At 43.5% G+C, this 21,390-nt stretch overlaps 1 protein-coding gene across 9 annotated transcripts; it reads right to left on the reverse strand.

The window, feature by feature from the left end:
* Positions 1-3,511: 3,511 nt before the first annotated feature.
* On the reverse strand, positions 3,512-20,387 carry NMS (neuromedin S). 9 transcript variants are annotated; one of them, XM_029998853.1, is made up of 9 exons: positions 20,207-20,387; positions 20,056-20,091; positions 10,897-10,952; positions 10,495-10,542; positions 9,332-9,391; positions 6,554-6,589; positions 6,078-6,119; positions 5,062-5,092; positions 3,512-3,663 (listed from the first exon to the last, which is right to left on the reverse strand). In XM_029998853.1, exons 1-9 carry the CDS (start codon positions 20,357-20,359, stop codon positions 3,562-3,564), a joined length of 564 nt encoding a protein of 187 aa, XP_029854713.1. In that variant the 5' UTR covers positions 20,360-20,387; the 3' UTR covers positions 3,512-3,561. The 9 variants fall into 9 exon arrangements, with proteins under 9 accessions (XP_029854713.1, XP_029854712.1, XP_029854715.1 ...); XM_029998852.1 differs by having other exon boundaries at positions 10,495-10,545; XM_029998855.1 differs by lacking the exon at positions 20,056-20,091.
* Positions 20,388-21,390: the final 1,003 nt, after the last annotated feature.

Genomic DNA, 21,390 nt, shown 5'->3' on the forward strand with positions numbered 1-21,390 from the left:
GTCTTCCTTTGCCAAAACCATTCTGAATGCCGACTCTGTCCTCCAGCGCTTGCCGCCCCTCCCAGCTTGCCACCTCCTGGAGATTTACTAAGTGTGCTCTTCCCTGGGGGAGCCAAGAAGGGAGTGAGGCTGTCCGAGGCACCGGAGCATGAAGGGACCGCAAAGCGAAGCCCAGCACCAAGAGGGTTTTCCACTCATGCTTCGTGCTCTGGCTCTTTGGTGAGCGGCACTCGCTCCCCCACCGGCAAGCGCATTTCCAGGTCCCTCGCTGTGCTCCCTGCTGAGCCCAGCTCGAGCAGGCCAGGCTTTTAACACAGGAGATCCTGGGCCAGCCTAAAGTGATTTCCGAGGCAAGTTAGGCGGCACGAAGGTGTGCGCCCCTCAACGTGCCTGCCTTCCCGAGAGCCGGCAGAGCTGTCTCTAACCACATGCTCTAAGCTGCGGCAACTGGTTTCGGGAGTTGATTAAGTGTTAGAAAAAAAATTCCCCTTTGCAGCTTAAATGTACTGCCTCTCAGTGTAATTGAGTCTCTCTCCTAGCTCCTTTTTATTACAAGAGGATGGATAAGCATCGGATTTACTCTTCTAAACACACTCACTACTTTGTATACCTTGTCATGTCACTCTTTATCTGTCTCTTCTCTTGCTGACAATGGGAACTGAGCTTTCACTTCTTTCTCTTGCAGAAATTTTTCCGTGCTTCTAATTGTTGTTGTCACCTGTGTCTGTGCTTCTCAGTTTCTGCTGTGGGTTTTGCAGCGGGACGCTCAGAGTTTCAGGCCAGGGGTGACCTTTACATTTCAATATTATTAATCTCTCCTATTCCACAGGTGACATTTGTGTTGCTCCAGGGAGCAAAGGTTTCCACTAAGCAGTGAACAAGAGCTCTACTGTGCATTTTACAGAGGAGCCACAGTAACTACAGAAATATGTCTGAGGATCCTAAGCTAGGTCCTCACTTGCAAATTACCACCTATTTATCAGTCTTATTTAACCAGTTTCAAGGCCCAAAAACATGTTATTCTTGAAACCTGTTGTGGGTGGAGGAAGCCACTGCTGATGGTGAGAGCACAGCATGAGTTGCGGATGGTACGGTATTGCTGTGGGTTAACCCCGACAGCTCAGCCCCACGCAGCCGCTCGCTCATCCCCCCAGCAGGATGGGGGAGAGAATCGGAAGGGTAAAAGTGAGAAAACTCCTGGGCTGAGATAAAGACAGTTTAATAAGTGAAGCAAAGCAAAACAAGGAGTTCATTCACTGCTTCCCATTGGCAGGCAGGTGTTCAGCCATCTCCAGGAAAGCAGGGCTCCATCACGCCTAACGGGGACTTGGGAAGACAAACACCATCACTTCAAACATTCCCACTTTCTCCTTCTTCCCCCAGCTTTATCTGCTGATCATGACGTCCAATGGTCTGGAATATCCCTTGGGTCAGTTGGGGTCAGCTGTCCCAGCTGTGTCCCCTCCCGACTCCTTGCGCCCCCCCAGCCTGCTCGCTGGTGGGGTGGGGGGAGAAGCAGAAAAGCCCTTGGCTCTGTGTGAGCACTGCTCAGCAGTGATGAAAACATCGCTGTGTTATCAACACTGTTTTGGTCACAAATCCAAAACACAGCACCATAAGAGCTACTATGAAGAACATTAACTCTATCCCAGTCAAAACCAGTACAAATATTTAGGCAGAACTGAGCAAAACTTGATACTGTGCAGCTTTGGCCTCCGAGATGAAACAGGCCAGAAGTGTCATTGCTGTGCTTTTGTATCATTATCTCATATTTATTTGCATTACCACGGTGCATCTCCACCACTTACATTTGGCTTTGCTATTTCTTCCAGAGGGGCACCCCAGCTAGCTCCAAATACTTGAGGAGCCAGAGGAGCCAGCATCCCTTTGGTAGTCTTTCCGTGGGCTAATCATTTCCAATGGGATTTGACAACACAGTGAACAACAGCAACAGTGTGCCATGAGGGCACAAATAGACCTTAATTGCCCCGAGCAGCCCCCCTGGGGACTCCCCCAGCACTCTCTGCCCAGGTAAAGGCACAGGAGCTACAATTCAGCCAGGGCTTGACCCTGTTAGAGGCTGAAATACATAACATGAAATTGTACTCATGTCACAGAATAACTGAGGCTGGCAGGGACCTCAGGAGGTCTCCAGTCTGATCCCAAGCAGGAATTCAGACCAGGTTTTGTCTACTCTGGTCTTGAAAACCTCCAAGGACTGGACAGCACAACCTCTCTGGACAACCTGTTGCACTGCCTGGATGTCTCAACTTCTCTTGCTTCAACTTATGCCTGTTGCTACTTGTCCTCCCACCCCACACTGAGGAGCCTGACTCTCTTGATGACCCCTTGTACGCACTGGAAGGGCTGTTAGGTGCCCTGAAAGCATCCCTCCTCCAGGCTGAACTAGCCCAGTTGCCCCTGCATGTCCTCACAGGGCAAGTACTCCAGCCCTCACCACCTTGGAGGTCCTCCACGAGCTCCCTCCCATTTGTCCATGCCCTTCCTGGATTGTGAGGCCCCAAACTGGATACTCTACCCTAGATGTGGTCTAACAACTGCCAAATAACTCATCACTTCCCTCTATCGACCAGCCAAACTTCTGTTAATACAGCCCAAATCGGGAAATTTTCCAGTTAAAAACCCTTACCCCACCCCCAGGTCTCTCAGGATTTGTTTTTGAAGACAGAGGAGTTCCCAAATCCAGTTCACATGCAGCTGTGCCAGGGTAACCGAGATGGTACCATGCCATGGCACCAGGACTGATTAGCCAAGGAGGGGAAGGGAGGATAACAAAGGCTTGAGGAAGCCATTGCCATGGGACACTCCGTTGAGGAATCCCACCCTGGTGTGTATCCCCAAACCCTGGCTTTTACTATGCTCTTTTCTTCCCAAGGAAGTAACTGCTTAGTACTTTAAGTCTTCCTCCCATAAACGTCTCCACCTAACAAAACACATCGCCCCACTCCATACAGTGCAAGCACAACTGGCTGCGCCACAGGTTTAAATGCATGATTTCAGTAAAAAGGGCAAATGTTCAGAATATCCCTCATAAGTGACTATTTGTGCTTTACAACAGCCAGTAAGTCAAGGCTGAAAAAAAAAAAAAAAATACATCATCTGATCAAATAGTGCTTGTATGTAACAGCAGTACGTGTTCTCCTTCTTTCAAAGTACTTTGGATTTATCAATTATCACACTCAAGACCTTAGTTATTCAAAATAAGAATTAAATCATTAAAATGTCCATGATGATTTTAGTATCTTATCATGCTATTTGGGATGCACATTCTGAAATGCTGGGGAAATATATTAACTAGTCAAAAGGGCAAGCTTATAATTCATGACCCTATTAAAGATGATGTTATAAATATAAAATGCACTGTTGGACTTGAAAATTGTCAATAGTCAGATGATTGATTTCTTTTGAATACAGCTGGAACCAGGCAATGCTACACTATAGCCCAATGAAATTTAGTACCTACTTTAATTAAAAAGGACAACAAGAATAATTAATGATTGCAAATTTATTACATGGAACAGCAAATTCCAGACAACTGAGTCACATAATAGACAACCAGTGCAATGGGGAGTCTCTTTTCTTTATGTAAACCAAGTCACCGAGCTGGTAAATCGACCCATGAACTTCATATTCCATGGTATTCTGAAACAAATTAACACAGTATCATATTTTATGTTGAGATGTTGATCTGAATATGACTTAGTATTCAGTTTTGTGTGTCTGGTCCTTCCCAAAGTTAGAAATTAAATAACTTAAAATTCAAGCACCAGAAGATTAAGATGGATGAAAGTCTGAAAGTTCGGATAAGTGCCCAGATATGTGATTTGTACTCAAACATGAACTCTGCCTCCTCACACAGTTCTCCTCTCTCCACCATGCCCTAACTCCACTGTCCTTCCTTTACAGTACGGAGGCCGAGCTGTGGATAAAGTTTATTGCTGTAAGGCACGATTATAGAGTAGTGGCTTCTACACCAGCACTTTAATGAGATGTGTTTGATAGTTTAGCAATTCTGCTAACAGAATACTCTGCATAGAGTACTTCCATGCAAGTTTACTCTAATTGTTTTTAACTGGTTTGCCAAAAATCTATAGGGAGTCTCTGCCTGTTTGGCTTATGTTAGTGGTTGTCAGCTCATGCTTCCAGTTACTCTAAACAGACCTGGGCAGCACTCCCTGTCCCTACAGGTTTCATAGCTATGAAACATTTCCCACGCACACGTGGGCTTAACACAAGAACAGCTGCACTGGCTCAAACCAGAGATCCATCTAGCTCCTTATCTTCCTTTCATCCACGAGAAGCAATGTATGTCCAGGGCAGTGCCTAAGACCAGACCAAGCAAGTAGCAATGCTGCTCTATACCACTCTCCCAAGTCTTAGGTCTTATTGTGGGGTAAAAGATTGGAAGAAGAGAGACTGAAGGAGGGGACACATGTACATTGACTGTTTTGTCCATTTCCCATTAAAGCTCACGAAGACCTTTAATAGACACTTGCAAAGATGGATATGCAAGTGCTAGGTGATATTATTACATCTCACTATCTTCCTTCCTTATATCCCCACTCCTGCTCTGTCTAGTTAAAGTTTACCCCCAAAGAGGTCCTAATTCTGATGTGAGGATGACTCCCACCTGCATGCAGAGATCTGTATTAGTGGCCTCATGTAGGATTAGGTGACTGAAGGTCTCTTGGAACATAGATGAGTCTATGCTTCTGTGTTCCACGTACAACTTAAACCCTCTGGTTTTAAACTTTACAATTTCTGTACCATTTCTATCATTTTGCAGAGGATGAAAGCTCCTCCTTACTGAACCTCAGAGAGGGAAGAAAACCCTTTTGTCAAGAGCATACACTGAGTGTCTGAGCATGAAAAAAATGCATTTCTGTCCAGACACCTCCTAGTAACCATATGAAACATCCACATGGGTATCTCGGTTTCTACTAGGTTCGTAATACTTCTCAGTAACTCCTTCCGTCATGAGGATCATCATTATTGAAAAAAAACAGAACAAAGTCTTGTCACTTTTGGATGCCTACTTACCACTGCCTTCGATAGTTCTTCCGTTTCGAGGCTGAAAAACATAATAATTAGATGGTTGTGCAGAGGTATTAGATGCCAGATTTAAGCACACCAAAATACATCTCCCATGATGCTGCATACATAAGAAGGCTGCAGTAAGATTTCCTTTAAAGGGACAACATGTCAAATACCAGGGGATCCATGCAGGGTGGGTTTTGCCTCCGAATCTGAGAAATACTCATTCTGCCTCTGTCCAAACAGCTAAACAATGTGGCTTTAATTATTCTCTTTAAGGGTCTTGGTCCCAACCCATTGGGGTACTATGTGTAGATGCCCAAGAAAGAGCATATAAATACCAGCACTGAAAGTACCTGGCCAGGCACACTTGAAGTGAGCTAAAACATAAATGACAGCTGAACTGGGACTCTGGTTACCTGCTACGACCTACTCCATAAATTTTTTTTTTTTAATGTGTTGAAGATATTCCTAAAAACTAGTGTTGTGTTAATCAGAGCATGTCTAAACCAGCATATTCTGCATTAGACCATGCCATAGTTCAGCAAGACAATGGGTGAAAAACATGAGAGAAATTATGATGTCCATGATTTTGCTTTGGCTTTTCACCCTGTTATGCAGTGTGCCATCACTTACTGGCCAGACCTTTCAGACCAAGTGGACATTCAGCTCACACACGTTTTATCTAACAAATTTAGCATCAGTGCACCTTGGCAGTCTCAGAGATACAAGCTAAATACTACTTCTGTCCTTGGATGATTTGGCTTAAGATAAAACAATTGCAGAACACTGCTTCATATAAAAAAGTTTTTAATCCGTTACTACCCCAGATCTCATTATCTTGTCATCTTTTAGTTGAACCAGAGCTTTTTAAGCAAATAGCTCCCTAAAGCTTTCAAGCAAGGGATATTTGGCCTTTACTCAAAAAAGTGTGGCAAGAATTTGTGAAGGCAAACAGTTGCTTGTCTATGGATATATAACATTGCCTGTGATTCAGAATCTTTAAAAAGAGATTCAGATACCCTGAAAAGGAAAAAAGGCCGTCCCAGAGTCTCATGACTATCCTGTAAAATAAAACACAAACTATTAACAAAATACTTTAAACTCAGTTCCATAGATCTGTTGACAAGTTTCAGTGTCATTCCATCAGAATATCAATAATTCAAGCCCTTTTTCAGCAGCATACAAACAACAAGATGTTGATAGTCTCCAATGCCCATTCATCTGGAATGCTGATTAAAAATTAATACCCAAAAGGCATTGTCAAGAACTATCCACTCTGTCTAGTATAAATATACTAAATTACCATAATTAAAGATTCAAAGGCTTTAGAAAATGTATAAAAGAAAGCTTTACAGATGGTGGATTGCTTTGCAGAAGCAGGGTCAGCACAGCTCTCTTCCCAACCATTGATAAAAGCTGACTTAAAAAAAAGCAGCAAAAGAAACAGGGAAAGGGCCCTGTCTGTTGCTACTCGCTTGTCTTCACACTTACATACCTTCTTTGTAAACTTTGCAGCAGCAATCTGTGATTCCTGCAAGTGGACAGTGTAAGTTAGTCAAGATGCTGTCATTTCTTTCGCTTGCGATAGTAATCCTCCATCACCGATGAGGTTGCTGCACTCCATGCGAGAAGAAAGATAATCTTACACTTATCACAGACAGATATAACAGCAGCAAATGGATCTTTTTAAAGACTGATTTTAAACATTGCCTTAACCAACATTACCCCATTCGTTACCATTATTCAACATGCTTCCCTCACTGTACAGCAAAGCACAGCCATGCTCTGGGGGGGTGAAGCAGAGCTCCACTTGGAACAAACACAGCAGCTCCATTCCTCAGGCTTGAATTGTACCAATAGCTCTTACCTTGTTAAAATGTGGCTGCTCTTCACCTTTCAGACTGCCCTTGGTTTTAACCCAGGCACGACTGCTGGTTTTAATCCTTTCCCTGCATCCTTTATTCTATAGGAGATTGCTCATTTTTCTACGCAGCCTTACATCAGGGAATAGAAACTTTCCCCGTGACTTCATGGGAGCAGACTAAGCTCGGTGTCTAACGAAGCCCTGAACCTGCAGTCTGGTACATCTGCCAGGTTTGGGAGCCCTCCTGCCCACAGCACAGCTGCTGGGCTGCATGCTCCCAGCTGGCCAGCAATGGGATAGCTCTGTGTGCCACAGCCACAGTTATATCAGTGAATGGGTTTAGTTACCCGGGGTGGGCTTGAAAAACAAGCACATATAATGAGCAAGGACATGAAGACAGGGGATGGGAACACAGGAAAAGCATGTGGATGGGAAACTGGGGAGGAAGAATTTAAAAAGCCAAAATATACAAGCAAGAAGGAGGGAATCACAATTCAGGGTATGAGATGAGGATTTCCTTGGTTCAAGCCTTAAGACAATGATTTGTAGAGCAACTGACATCAACTTACAGGGCTATGAAATGCTATGGAAGAAAAAAGTGCTTGCTTGATCAAGGTGCTTTAAAGGATGCAAAGGAGACTACAACAAAGAGATAGCATGAATGCTAGTTTTGTTCTGAGATGATTATTACATGCCAAACAAAGATACAGACTAACTCATGACTTAGCCTGCAGTTTCAAATATCCTAGCTAATTTGTAACAGGTGAGAGTTTACTATGTGGAAGAAACATGGTAAGAACTGAGCTTCTAAACAGCATGTTGGCTTGACTTTAGGGTGGAAATTTGAAATTCTCATGGAGGTGATTGCAATGTGGCTGGGTTTAGATAGCTCTTTTTGATTTCTTTAAAAGTGCCATCTGCAAGATTTACCCAAAGATTAGACATTGAAAATAAATAGTCTATTAGTTCTGCCAAAAGATTTTAAGTTCCCCAGATGGAGTTAAAGTCCCATTAATGCCCGAATTGCCATTGACTTTGCCTTTCATAATGCAGAGGCCTCATTCCTTCTCTTGAAACACCATCTACCTTCTCTACATAATCTATAACTGACTGAATCAATTTTTTTAAAAATCCACACAAATACAGGATCATGTAGAAAGTTGAAGTCCAGCTGAAATGAGTAGGATGTCATAACTGTTTCATTGGGTGCGCTACATATAGACTTATGTTTCCAGTGTCTTCTGAAGATTCCTTGTGGGCTGAGAAAGTACAACTTCATGTAATAAAAAATTTGACCAGCTGGGTAAAAATGCAATTTTAGCATAGCTCTTTTTCCATATTTCACATTTATATTTGATCTGCGACTTAATCAGACCATACCTAGAAATCATATTGCAGATAAGTAGCTGATATTAGTCATATCTCTTGAAAGCATACTGTGTGAGATTCAGCTCCCAGTCTTGAGGATACATAACAGAGGGTGAATTTTTTTGCAAAGTTAGTAACTAGGAATAGGCTCCATTCAAAGTTACCAGATGATTCTGGATGTCCCCTCATTAGCTAAGCTGCAGAAGTATAGGAGTCAATACTGAACTCAAAACATTTTAGGTATTTAAGACCGAAATGCTAGAATTTTTTATACAATCAACTTCAGTATTGTACAGTTTTATGGCTGCTTTAGGAAAGCATGCTTAGAATTATAATTAGCTAAAGACACTGGCAAGAAGACATATTGAAATACATGTCAAAATACTTTCTATTACCATCTTGAAGGCTCTACTTGTGATTTGAAACAGAGGACTCAAACTCCACAAGTAAATTGGCCTTTTTAACATATCCAGGGGCTGAGTGAATTTTATGAGAAAGGCTCTTAATAAACCAGTGATAATAAAAGTAGTGATATAAAGCAGAACTGACATTGAGCTAGGTCCCAATACAACTGCACCGATGAGGAAGAGCTATACTCAATAACTCACCCATCTTTTGGATCCGAGTCGGAAACACAAAAAAACAGGCTCAACTAGAGTATTAAAATCAGTAAAGCAACTCATACACCTCCATGTTCAGCATGATCTATGTATGCTGTTGATCCAATGTTATGTATATTTATAGCATATTTAACCCTGTATTATTCAAAAGTGAGGGTCAGGTTAAAATACTGACCCCAGCTGTAAGTGGATGTTTTGGTTCTTGAGCTCTGACGTGGTGAAAAACAGCAATTTCATATATAATTTAATGGAGTTAAGAACTACATTTAAGCTACCAGTGAGAAGAAATAATCTTCTATATACTCTCCTACATCTCCTAAACCATGCTGATATTAGATTATACATTATTGTTTGGAGAAAAATGTCAAAAAGTTGGATTTGGAGGCGTTGCTTTGAAATAAAACAAGCAATTACACCTTACCTCATTTGTATGCATGCTGTTGAATATGGAATAACAGAGATCCAAAACAGTGCTGGAGATCTGCAAAACCAAACAGTACTTTAATACATTTACTGAGAGGATGTGGTATACGAGGTTTGATAGAGAACAGGCTTGATTCCGATTCCTGCACAATTTAGACTGAACACGGTTCCACTAAAACCCTTTAGAGCACAGCAAGACTTACTGACGCTATTACAAGCTGAAAAACTAGTATTTTATGTGAGAAGAATACACACAATACTACTAATATTGTCAACACAGTCTTGTGCTATAAAGAGATCTAAAGCAGCCTCTTATATTTAAAATACAATTTCCTATGCTAAGTTTTCTAGAAATGGCATATTTGGCATATTTAATCTACACTCATTTTCACCTACAAGCATTTCAGTCGGTACTATAATCTTTAACCATATACTGAAGTATACTGTCCCATACTCGCTGCCACAGGACAGGAACTTGCTGATATCACATTAGATGAGAAATAACTACAGCTCCAAAGGAAGTAAAATGTAAGACACCTGAACAACTGGCTCTGGGAACTGTTTTCCACAAGTCTCGGTTTACAAAACTGAAAGATTTCAGAAAGAAGAAAAATCAGAACAAAATGTTCAAAACTTCCAGATAATTCCTGATCCTGCAAAGATTTTTCTCTCCCCTTTGAAAATGAAAATGACCCTTGGGCTCGGTATCAAATGCAGTGAGGCTGATCTTTCAAAGCTACTGAGTTGGGTTTTTTTTTTAAGCTGTTTGCAAGCTCTGGGCCAGAGACACCGCAGCAGAAATGAGCTGTGAAAACTTCCCCTCGCTCCTCTGAGCACCCCGGAGAAAACCCAGCCACCCACCACCACAGACCTGGGACCTGCCTGTAACTCCTACAGCACTGACCAGTGCTTCTTGCTTCAGTGCTAGCTACCACTGTGATGGGAAGAAAAGCACATTTTTTTTCTTTCTCTAGGTCTGAGTTAGCTCTGCAGGGAGGAGAGCACATACACCAGCAAACTCGCTCTGCTCTCCAGAGCCGCCGGCTCTCTGGGGGAGGCTGTGCCACCCGCAGACAGTGGTGCTCAGGGCTACACAGGGCAATTAGTACGTCTGGAAGAGAGAGTCCCAGCAGATCAAACACGTTACCAGAGCCAATTTACCTGGGGTTGATTAGACAGTTCCATCCACTGACTGAAACACAGTGCCAGTTGCTTTAAAAAAAAGTAAAGATTAGACATTAACAGTGGGTCTGTCATACCCGGGGACCCGCGTTTCGGCTCGTGGAGCGGCTGGCGGTTGGCCTGCCCGCCTTCGGCCGACCCAGGCGTCCTGTTCCGCACCCCTGCCCCTGCCACCCCCCCGGGCGGCAAAGGGCTTCAGCCTCCCCGCTCCTCACCACCCACCCCGGGGATTTCACAACGCCTTTCCAGTCCGTCACCAGTCTCCCACCGCATTTCCCTGCCGCGGACCAGTCTCGGTTCCCACCTCCTCGGACCAGCCCGGGCTGGACCGCCGCCGTCCCACGCCTCGCTTCCCGACGTGGAAGGCGAAGGCGGACATACCTGGCTTTTGGGCAGATCCCCGCCGTCCCTGTAGCGCGAGAAAGGCTGAGGGAACCCTGCGGGGACGGGACACGGCTGTGGGGGAACGCCGCGGAACCCAGCCCCGCGGGCTCCCCTCCAGGGGAGACGACCCTTCCCAAGGTTTGGGGGGGTTCTCTCGCGTTCTCTCCCCGTGCTGAACCGGGGGGGGGGCGACGACGACGGGACGTACCTGAGGCCCGCGGGAGGGCGCAGAGGCAGCAGGCGGCGAGCAGCCAGGGCAGGGCGGGCGGGGGCGACATGGCGGGGCAGCGCGACTGGGCAGGCGACCGGGCCGCCCGCCTTTATGGGGCCGCGCCGAGCCCGGGCCGCCGCCGCCGAGCCAATGGGCGCCGGGGCGGCCCCGCGTACCGCTCCCGCCGCCGCCCCCCCGGCCCGGCCCGGCGTGACCGAGGAGCCCCCGCCGGCGGGAGGGCCCGCCGGGGCCCTGCGGTAGGCACCCCGTCCTTCGGAAACCTCCGCCGGGGCTGGTTTTCTGGAAAAGGTGACTGACAGGGGGCTGCGGGCGGGGGGTAGAAGAGGCTGTGCAAGAAGCGGCGGAGCTGCTGGGGGGTTTCATTTTAAACAGAAAATTCAGGTTTGGGGTAGGGCTTACTGAGCCTTCGGAAAATATTCCTCCTCGTGGCAGCCTGGGAGATAGTTTGCCTTCTAATTAGAAGGGACGTGAACTTTCGTATCGAACAAGTCCCGTCCCGTCTTACTATATTGACCTTCATGTGAAATGAGGAAAGCTGTCCCCCTCTTATTTCATTTCATAGTAGGCGTGGTTGTAGACAAGACACAGATCTCTGTGGGAACATTTTCAGCTAACGGTCACAAGAGCGTTCCAGACGCCTTTAGAAGGCCTTGAACAGAATAAACAAGAAGACAAAAAAAGAAAGATGCCAATTAGAAGAACACAGGTGCGCATTCCACGATAAAGGGAACTTGGCACAAAGAACCTCAATTCGGCAGTTTATCTTGACCAATTAGACTGAGACAAGTTTCGCATGTTTTAGTTAGTATAACCAATTATGTCTTATGTTTATGCGCGTGTACAGTGTTGATACAACCAATCATTAAGTGTAACTAGGCGCGTGGACAGAGCGTGAATAATGTGTGTAACCAATAGTAAAATAGCTAAACGCATGTACGGATGTAACCAATGTATAAAATGATGTCTGATGCTCTAGTAAAGGGTCTTCAACTATGATCATATTGATCTGTCGTTGAGCCCATGATTATGCTCCCGCAGATCTCCTCGTTAACAGAAAGGCGATTCTCTATTCTTCCTGATGTAATCATTGGGCTTGACTTTGGAAAATGCTTCCCGTTTTCCTCTGTGCTAGTTCTAAGGGCAATGCTTTCTAATCAGATCCCAGATTGAGAAAGGCAGAGTCCTCCCAACCTCTTTTTTATAAACTTTCGGCCCATCGAAGCAAATACATATCCCGTTGTCCGACTTCTAACATACGTAGTAGAGATGTTTGGGAGGCAATGGCTCCGCGTGAGACATAAGACACAAAAAGCTGCAGAAGGTATTATTGGCACAGCAGCCCACCTCATCTCATAATGTCCCTCAATGGCTGCGCTGCGCACTAAAAGGATGATGGCAGGACTGTTCCTGGTGGGAGCATCTCAGCATCTCGGAGCAGTCAGAGAGGAGACACACCTGCTTTCTCACAGAGAAGAAAAGGGGAGCCAGACTTCATGTGACTTTGTCAGCTCCACAACTGTGTGTCCTGGCTTCGTAAAGAGGTGCAGGAGCTGCTGAGTGACCCCAGCACCATTAGTTCACCCTTTGTTCCTTCCCCTGGGAGAGGCGGCCGTCTTTGCCTCATCACAGCCCGTTGGGTGCAATAATCTGAGTGGGGAGCTATCAGGAGAGGTCAGACGTTGCTATAGCAGGCACTCAGCTGTCAGCTTCTCACCCGTCTTGACTGGAAATGGCAGTTTCAAGACAGGATAGCATTCAAAGAGGTAATTGCCTCTGACTGTATAATTTTTACCCTTTGTGGGAGCTAAAGCAGATTGCAGCAAGTTTTGTGGTAATGGTTTCTCATAGCAAATCCCCCTAGGCTTTCAGTAATGAGGAGTTGCAGGGTTCCAGGAAGCCCGTACCCCTTTTCTGCAGTGACCCTGCTTTCTGTCCAAGCCCATGCAATCCTGCAGTGAAGACTCTCTGTGTTTGTTAAATTTGCTCAGAAAAGGAGGATGGCATTTTATTTTTGATGGCAGCAAGAAGCAGGTTCCTGTTTGGTGTAATTTCATTTAAGCCAGTGTGGTTACAGCAATGTGAAAGCAGAGCCCCACTAGTGTGAGCTGGGCCCATCAGGGGTAGATGGTAAAATGATAGAAGGTAAAGATACTCTGAAGGATTGCACATTTTCATATTAACTATCTTCTTTCTGTATTTTGACACTTTACTTCAACCAAACCAAAAACTACTGCTCACCAACAGTGTTTCTGTTGCCATGCTTATCACAGATTTTGCACCCAAATCACTCCCATGCTGCAAAAACATGGGAACTTAGAGAGCCATTCTAGATTCAGTGTTTGTTACTATCTTTTTGAATACTAGCATATCAAATACTAATACTTTAAAATCCTAATTATTTGCTACATTTTCAAGTAGAATGCTATAAATGGTTACCAAGTTGCTAGTGATTGTTCACCATAAGGGCACATGGTTCTCTGGCTTTCCCTGTCTGGTAAGCAAGGCACAGTCTGCTGCTTTCTTTCTCAGGCTACTCCTTATCTGCCTAAATTCCCACTTCTGTCCCACACAGCCTGTTAAATAGACCCTTTCAAAGTATTTAAATATGTCTGAGTTTAGGAGTGGGAATTTTTTGCAATAGCATAGGGAAAGGGGTGTGTGATCATGTCAGATGGGTAAAATCTACCCCTCCCTGATGTAAAATACTGCATGCTACCTGAACCTTTCCTTCCTTTCTCCTTCTCATGCACAATAAAGGATCTGCTGCTTTATTTCACCCTGTCCCAGTGAGTACCCTAAATGTACTCTGTGCTTTCCTTCAGCAAATTTTGCCTACATGTTGGTCCCATGAAGCCTGTGGAGTTATTCGTTTGCTTCAAGTGAGGTTTATACTTAAAGATGAGATAAAAATTAAGTCATACAAGTTTCATTAAAAAATCAGTACCACTTATTACCAAACTGAAAATAGTATTTTGTCAGTGACTGTGCAGTATGAGGGAAGAACGGGGAAAAGTGTTTAAAACTAAAATTTCAAATAGATGAGTGTGTCATATTATGAACACATTTGCCTTCCTTAAATCAGAACTTTCTTTGCTGCTGTACATTTCATTTCATAGGTGTTAGCTAAGGTGCAGCTCTGCCAATGGATATATCAGCACCAAGCCACATTAATGAGCCGTATTTTTACTGCACAAATGAAATTCCTGCTTTAAGGTCCTGGGCTTCCTGCGTGCAGAGAAATAGGTTAGGAGTTTCAGTGCCCACAGTGATTCAGAAATGAGTTAAAAATGAAGCTTTGGTGGGGGGTCAATGAGAAACAAAAGGATTTTTTGTGGTGAGTCAGGAGGCTTGGCATATATTTAGCAACAGCAATATTACGGCACCCATAATTTTAGAATAAAACATGCTGTGATCGATAAATGAAAAGTAAGAAGAAAATTTGGCTTCAACAGGCATAAGGGTGACGGGCTGGCTTCCTTTTTGTAAACGAACTCTGCAATGAGATCAGCAGGTTATCACAGACAGCGAGGACAGAGTCGGCAAAACGTCACCATCGTGCAGTTCCCGAGTGCATCCCATCCGGCTGCTTCTGCTTGCGCACGCCTCTCACCCTCTGCAGCTCGGCAGTGTTTGGTATAAAGCCCCATCCTGCTCTAAGGGCTTTCAATATCTAACCCTTGACCTGTTTGGAAAGATGTGAAAAGCTGCAGAAATGGGAGGGTATTTATTAGGCAAACCTGCCATAAAGCCTGCAGACATCTCCCAGTACTTGTCTTCTGTTAAATATGACAGTGCCTATTTATGCTGAATACAAGGCTGTGTTTAATGTGGTTTTAGTTAATATTCATTTACCTTTCCAGCACAGACAAGTGGTCCAAACAGTGAGAGATTGTCTCATTTTTGTTTTTATATGGGCAAGGCTCAACTCAGCACTCAGGGCTGTGGGCCCAAACTTTGCTTTACCAGCATACATCACTTTTGTAAAATTGACATCTAGTATAGGTGTTGATTTGGTTGTCAGAATGTCAAATAAGTACAGAATAGTTAATTCTATGCTTTTGTTTGTAGTTGTATTGCTATGCTTTACAGCTATAAAGCCATGGTCTTAAAGTTGAGTAGGCCAGCAAATAAATATTTCAAGGGGATCAGTAAAAGCATGTCCCATAGGGTAGGCGTTCAAAGACAAGCAGCTAACCAAAAGCATCAAAATGGAGGACGGGCGCTAATGGGGAAGTTAGGGAACTAGACCAGGAATCTGAACATTTGCATTCTTTTGGATAGTTTCTTGGCTAATTTCTTGGATAAATGTGATTTTATGTCTGCTACATTCAGCCAGAGAAGTGGAAGTTCCTCTGAAATGAAGCAATTTGCACCTACCAGGATGTGCTGTATGAAAACAGTACTGTGGCAATGGGCTGTATTGGGCTACACTGGGCTGAAAGTTCATTATAATTAGTACACTTTGGGGCATTTGAAAGGATCTTCAATCTGGAACTTTAATGTGGCTTAATTTTATTTGGTGCTTCCCCAGTCGGACAGGGAAGCAGTAGGCTGTTCTGCTTAGGCAACCGGTGGGGTAACTCAGCCAATATCTGTGGTTGAGCTTTCATCAAGGATTTGTCCAGAATGATTTGTTCCTGGCTTCTTAGCTTGTGCCCTACCAGAAATTTCCAGGTGGTCTCCTAGTCAAATACAGGAGTGGCTGACACATACTTAGCATCACCAGCTGAACAGATCTGATTTTAATAGCTGAATTATAATGCTGACACTCATTCATCCATGCCTCCTAAATATGAATTATTTAATTCGTAGTTCTAATTTTCTTTGAGTGTAGTTATATGTAAATCACAATTTTGTGTTTATAGAGGGATTACCACAGTCTGTGGTAATGGATACCGTACACTGATTACTAGAGTAAAGGATATAGGCTAACATGTATAACATATGTCTCAGATTTCTGGTAAATACCCAAATCCTAAATTTCCATTAGTATATGTGAAGAGAAGATGTTAAAATAAATGTTTGTCTCACCTAGAGCTGGCTACAGGGACAACTAATCCCAGACCATTTTTACTACCCAACCAAGATTCCTCAAACACCACTCGCTCTAAACTCACCAGACAGAGAGAAGAAACCACCAGACTACATTAATCCATTTCAGTATCATATGACCTACCAACCCTATGTTGGTGATATTGCTCATTATCTGCCTGACTTTAAGACCATACACAAAAAACAACCCAGCTAGGAAGCTGAGTGTGTAAATAACTGGGAGCTCAGGCCTCCGGACACTCCAAGTTATGCATCTATCACCGAGTGAGGAGCAAGGAGTTGAACCCAAAACTTTGCTTCCCTTAGCCACTTTTAGCAGCACTTACTCCTGTCAGAGATCTGAGCTGAGTGCCATTCAAAATGAGTAAGTACTCAAACACTGTCACTTACAATTATTGCTGAAGATATCTGTATTTTTCTTGTTAAGTAATTTGACTCATTTAATATGGAAGCAATTAATTTTCTCACTCTGTTTCAGGTTGAATGTATTTATACAGAATTTTACTGGCATTGAAAATGAACTGATTGCTTCCCTGATATATTACATTTCATTTGTATGAACTCTTGTATGTCTTTTGACTCCTAACAGCTGCAAGACTTGAGCTAACTTTTATTCTGCCCTTTGTCCGAAGTGGTTATGCCTGGACACTCATTGGCCTGAGTATTTTCTCATCTCATTAGATTATATCACTCTGCAAAACCTTTACTGTAGCAAAAAGCAAAAGCTTTGCAGCTTTTAAAGCATTTTATTGGCCTGAAAATATTGGAACTCTAAGTTTCATGGAAATGGCCACTCCTGAGTCTGGCGATCAGACGAGACTGGCAAACAACAATAAACTAAGAGCATTATTACTCTATATTATTACCATATATAAACATTAATACTAAATCTGTTTATACTATTTGGATTAGGGCCCCAAACTGCCTGTCAGCAGTGGTGCCTCCCCCATAGCCTCTACTGAGAAGTGCATCTCACCCTCAGTAGCTGTTTCTCTCCACACCTGAGTCCCAGTGCTCTTCGTGCACGGAGTGTGTATGTGCCTTCCCTAAGGCAGATTGCAAAACATCTGCCTGGTCTGCCTGTAAGCAGATGGCCAGAAGAGTCACTGGCAAACAAAAGGCAGGCTTTGCTTTGGAGGTGACTCTCTGTTTCACAGTTGAATGTCTTTTTAAAGCTTTTAATCTCTTCCTCAAAATAAATTTGAATGCAGTTTTTTTAATTGTAGTCCTTTCCCAAAGGTCTGTTTGCAGAAGCACAGTGGCTTTTGTTATAGGCATAGAATTAAGGACTCTGTCTTAAAGAATTTGGCTCCATTAACATCCTATTTACACATTATCTTGAGTTTGGTTGTTCCATGTAGGCCAAACCTTGAATCGAGAGAGCTCTCCCTGCTTGGGGAAGGACTCCACGAACGAGCCCTTCTGCTCACTTGGTCTCTGCTCTGGGGACTGTGTGTTGCTGAGCCCCTGCTGAGCCCAACAGGGACCAAAGTTTCCAGTCAAAGATAAATGTCTGGAAAAAGAGTGCTGCCTCTGTTGCCTAATATGATGCAGTCGCCAGACGAGACAAATGAGGGAGAATAATAGTGTGGTGGCAGGAATAGGGACATTTTGTAGCTCCTGTCCCCCATCTGCATTTACTTTCTCTTCTTTACAAGTATTTCTTGCCAGCAAAATGTGTGTGGGATTGCTCTTGTGGACCACCCTTGGCAAAATGTCCTGGTAAGACAGGAACTTGAGTGTCAACAGCACGCATGAGCAGAGTACCAGAAACGGAGAGGACATTTGCCCAGACTGGTGCTGCTAAAGAGGAAGACGACCATCAGCAGGATTCAACAGTAACCAGGGAACTGGAGTCCTAGGAAACAAAGAAGGAGTGAGCTTGAAAAGAAGTACAAAAGATGCACCAAAATTTGTAACAGAGGGTAGCACCCTGGCCACGGGAGCAGAGCAGGGTTTGGCAGTGCCAGCAGCGGCCCCGCAACACCGCGGCCCCTGCCCAGCACCGAGGGTGCAGCATCCATGTGGAACGAGGGATACAGCCGGCACCCAGCGGGGCTGACCCGGTGGGTGCAGCGCAGAGGGACCCTGTGCCTGTGGCCCAACAGGGCTTCCTGGGTGGCATGGGGGTTCAGGGGGTGTCGGGAGCAGTGGGGGGGTCACACACAGCCAGAGCAGACACATCTCCCGAAGGAGAAGAGAGCAAGGAGGGGAGTCCCCCACCCAGGGGAGGGGAGTGGGCACTTCGCTCCCTGTGTGGGATTTGAACTTTTGAGGGTTAGTTATATAAAGGGTGTTCAAAAATTTGTAGGAGTTCAGACAGTTTGTGAGTGTCTAGTGTTGTGGTTTATCTGTTGGTATTGATCTTGAATATATTATTCGCCAATTGCTGATTAATTACATGCTCTTAATAAATCAATAAAACTCTTCAATCTTGATTTGGATTAAACTATGAGCAGTTTTTTCCTGTGATAGTTATGCACCTGAAGGTCCCTCAATGCTAGCAACATTGTACGTGAAATGCAATCAGGTGAGCTTTCTTTTCCCTTCTACAGTAACACGTCTTGAGAATGCATCTTGTCTGTCTTAAATGGCAACTGCTGCACTTTCTGCTGGCTCCGAAGGCTCCAAAATAAAGAAGGAATTATTCCAAAGCCAAAAAAGAAGGGGAAAAATTTGAGAGAGAATAAGCATGACTTAATGACAAAGAATGGGGTGGAGAGCTAGGTCTCTCAGAGTGACTATCCACAGAGAAAACTAAGTTGTGACTCAGCAGAGGAGCAATCTATCCCTCATGTTCTGTCAAAGGCAGTACCTGCCTGTCTCAGCCCTACTATCAGAAAAAAGCAGAGGCTGGAGCCTCTCTAGCATCTTTGTCTGCATGTAAGTAGAGAAGACAGACTTTCCTCCACAATAAAATTTTCTGTAAGACACCACACTTAAAACCAAGCAGGGTCGTTAGGGGTTTTACCTGAAAAGACTTAATTGCTAAAGAAGGAGGAAAAGCCAAAACTCAGAAACAAAGTAGGCAGCCACATCAATGGTTATGTCAGCCGCTTCTCCTAAGTACATCTCACTGGGGAGAGGTTTTAGCAGAGATGACACATCGGGACTGCATCTCATCCATCACTTGTTAATATAAAAAGATACGGTGCAATAACTGATGAATCCTGTTTGGTTTATCACTGCTAACCTCAGAGGTTTGAGACGGCTAGAGGTATGTGACTCACATGAAGTCCTATGAAACTGGAGATCATGTTGTGCTTATTTAGTTGGATGAATAGTCCCAAGATAGGAGAATTAATTGCATTCAATTTAAATTTTCTTTTTCTTTCTGTTGACAAAGTTATCATATTCCTGGCCAGCAATACAGTGTCTAAAGAAGATAGCATTTAATGGAAGAGTGAGAAGGAATGTAAAATTAAAAACCAATTAATCTATGGTAAAATGCAGTAAGATACATGAGTACAACATTAAAGAAGCCAATAAAGACTACATTAAAGCTTCATGATGCATAGTAAAATTTCAAAAACAAATTCTAGAGAGTATATTAGATATATTTCCAAGATCCCAGCTATCAATTGAAAAATATTTTTAATGTCCTCTCTTCTACCCGAGAAACATATTGGTGTATACAATTTCTGCTGGTTTTGCATTTAAAAAAATTACACATTCACTTTACAGTGTAGCCTGACAGGTTCTAGTCATTTGCTGAGTTTTTGGCACATAACAATGATGCTGCTACAGTCCATGATCTTCCCTGCAACTCTGAACGGCAGTGCTGAAGTAACTTCAGTATCAAACTACCATTCACAAGCATTTTTTAAAGCAGCTTTATTTTCACCATGGAATAAATAATGCACTTCACTTACCCAGTTGTAAATCCTAGTGAAGAAAAGGGATTTCTCCTGGGGGAAGGAGTTGGATAAGATGAAACTTACATGCAGTGGCTTAAGGTTAGCCTTATACTGACTACAGTGTGCAATAAAACAAAGAAAGAAGCAATCAAGCAGAGCTCCCCACCTTCTGTTCGGAGAAAAGATAGCCAAAATTAATTTTCCCTATTCTAACTCCAGCAACATCAGTGAGAGAACAGCAGAAATTGATATGACCCAATAACTTCTGTAACAGGAGTGCGTTTGGACAACAACAGCGCCCGGCACAATCTAACACCATGAGTTATCCAAGAGAATGAGGCTCAGTGTGTTGTTATCGTTCCTGGAGAACAAAATAATCTGCCCACTTTTCATTGGCTGGATCAACGAGTCACAGCACAGTGACACTGTTTCCTTAATGAACTGAGTGCTCAAGGAAGCTGCATGTAAATTAGGAAATAAGGATGTCGCAACAAAGCACATGCTAACCGCTCTGGTGCTTTTTTCAAACCAGGGAAAGCCTACTAGTTAAATGATGTCAAAAATAAAAGGACAGAATGTCTAGAGGGAATCATAAGTGGGTGGATGGATGGCAGCCTCCTTCTTTTCTGGGGATACAACTTAAAATAAAGACAGTGTTGCTGGGGAAACGTGCCTAAATAGTGTGATGCTTCCAATGCCAGGCTGGGGTGTCCCTTATGCTAAAAAAATAGTTGTGATTCTGTAAGATTCTTGTGAGCAGGGCCTGAAGATGAACAGAGGACCTAGTGCCCTGCAGCAAGAGCTGACAGCCTAAGAAAGGGAAAGATTTGGCTCCAAATGGTAAAAAAAAATTGTATTCAATAGGAATTTATGATGTTAGATTGCAAGAAGAGGAATGTTTAATCCAGCTGATCTGGGCTATCCACAATATTTATAAAGGAACTGAGAACAGAGTCGTGTCAGTAGGATCTGTGCTCCAAGATGGTATCGTAGACCACTAAAAAATCCACTTTTTGTGGTAATATTTAGTTCACATTTGAAAACCACATCTTTGCTTGGCTTGGTCATTTTTTAATTAATTTCACCATTTTGAGCTCAGTTGTAGATTTTGCAATTTAGAGCAACATCAGCTGAAAAAACACATCCTGATACTTTTTTGAACACTACAGTGATGGATATAAAGCATAGCCTAAAACATTAAACAACAATGACATTTTTCTTTGTTTGAAGTATAAAACCGGCACCTTCAATATTGCTATTTATCAAATACCAATTGCAACAGCAATAGCAACAGTGACTTCCTCATTTAACTGTGTGCTTTGTAACTGAGTATCTTATAATACTTGTGAA

The sequence above is a fragment of the Aquila chrysaetos genome, chromosome 23 (genome assembly GCF_900496995.4).
Source record: "Aquila chrysaetos chrysaetos chromosome 23, bAquChr1.4, whole genome shotgun sequence".
NCBI lineage: Eukaryota > Metazoa > Chordata > Aves > Accipitriformes > Accipitridae > Aquila > Aquila chrysaetos.

What these genes read in the sequence shown, in the direction of transcription:
- NMS (XM_029998852.1), bottom strand. Translation starts at nt 20,359, where the DNA reads ATGGTGTTAGATTGTGCCGGGCGCTGTTGTTGTCCAAACGCACTCCTG. An exon ending in ATCTTTTCTCCGAACAGAAG is followed by an intron (nt 20,092 to 20,206) that starts GTGGGGAGCTCT and finishes TCCTTCCCCCAG; the next exon opens with GAGAAATCCCTTTTCTTCAC. An exon ending in GGGATCTGCCCAAAAGCCAG is followed by an intron (nt 10,546 to 10,896) that starts GTATGTCCGCCT and finishes TTTTTTTTAAAG; the next exon opens with CAACTGGCACTGTGTTTCAG.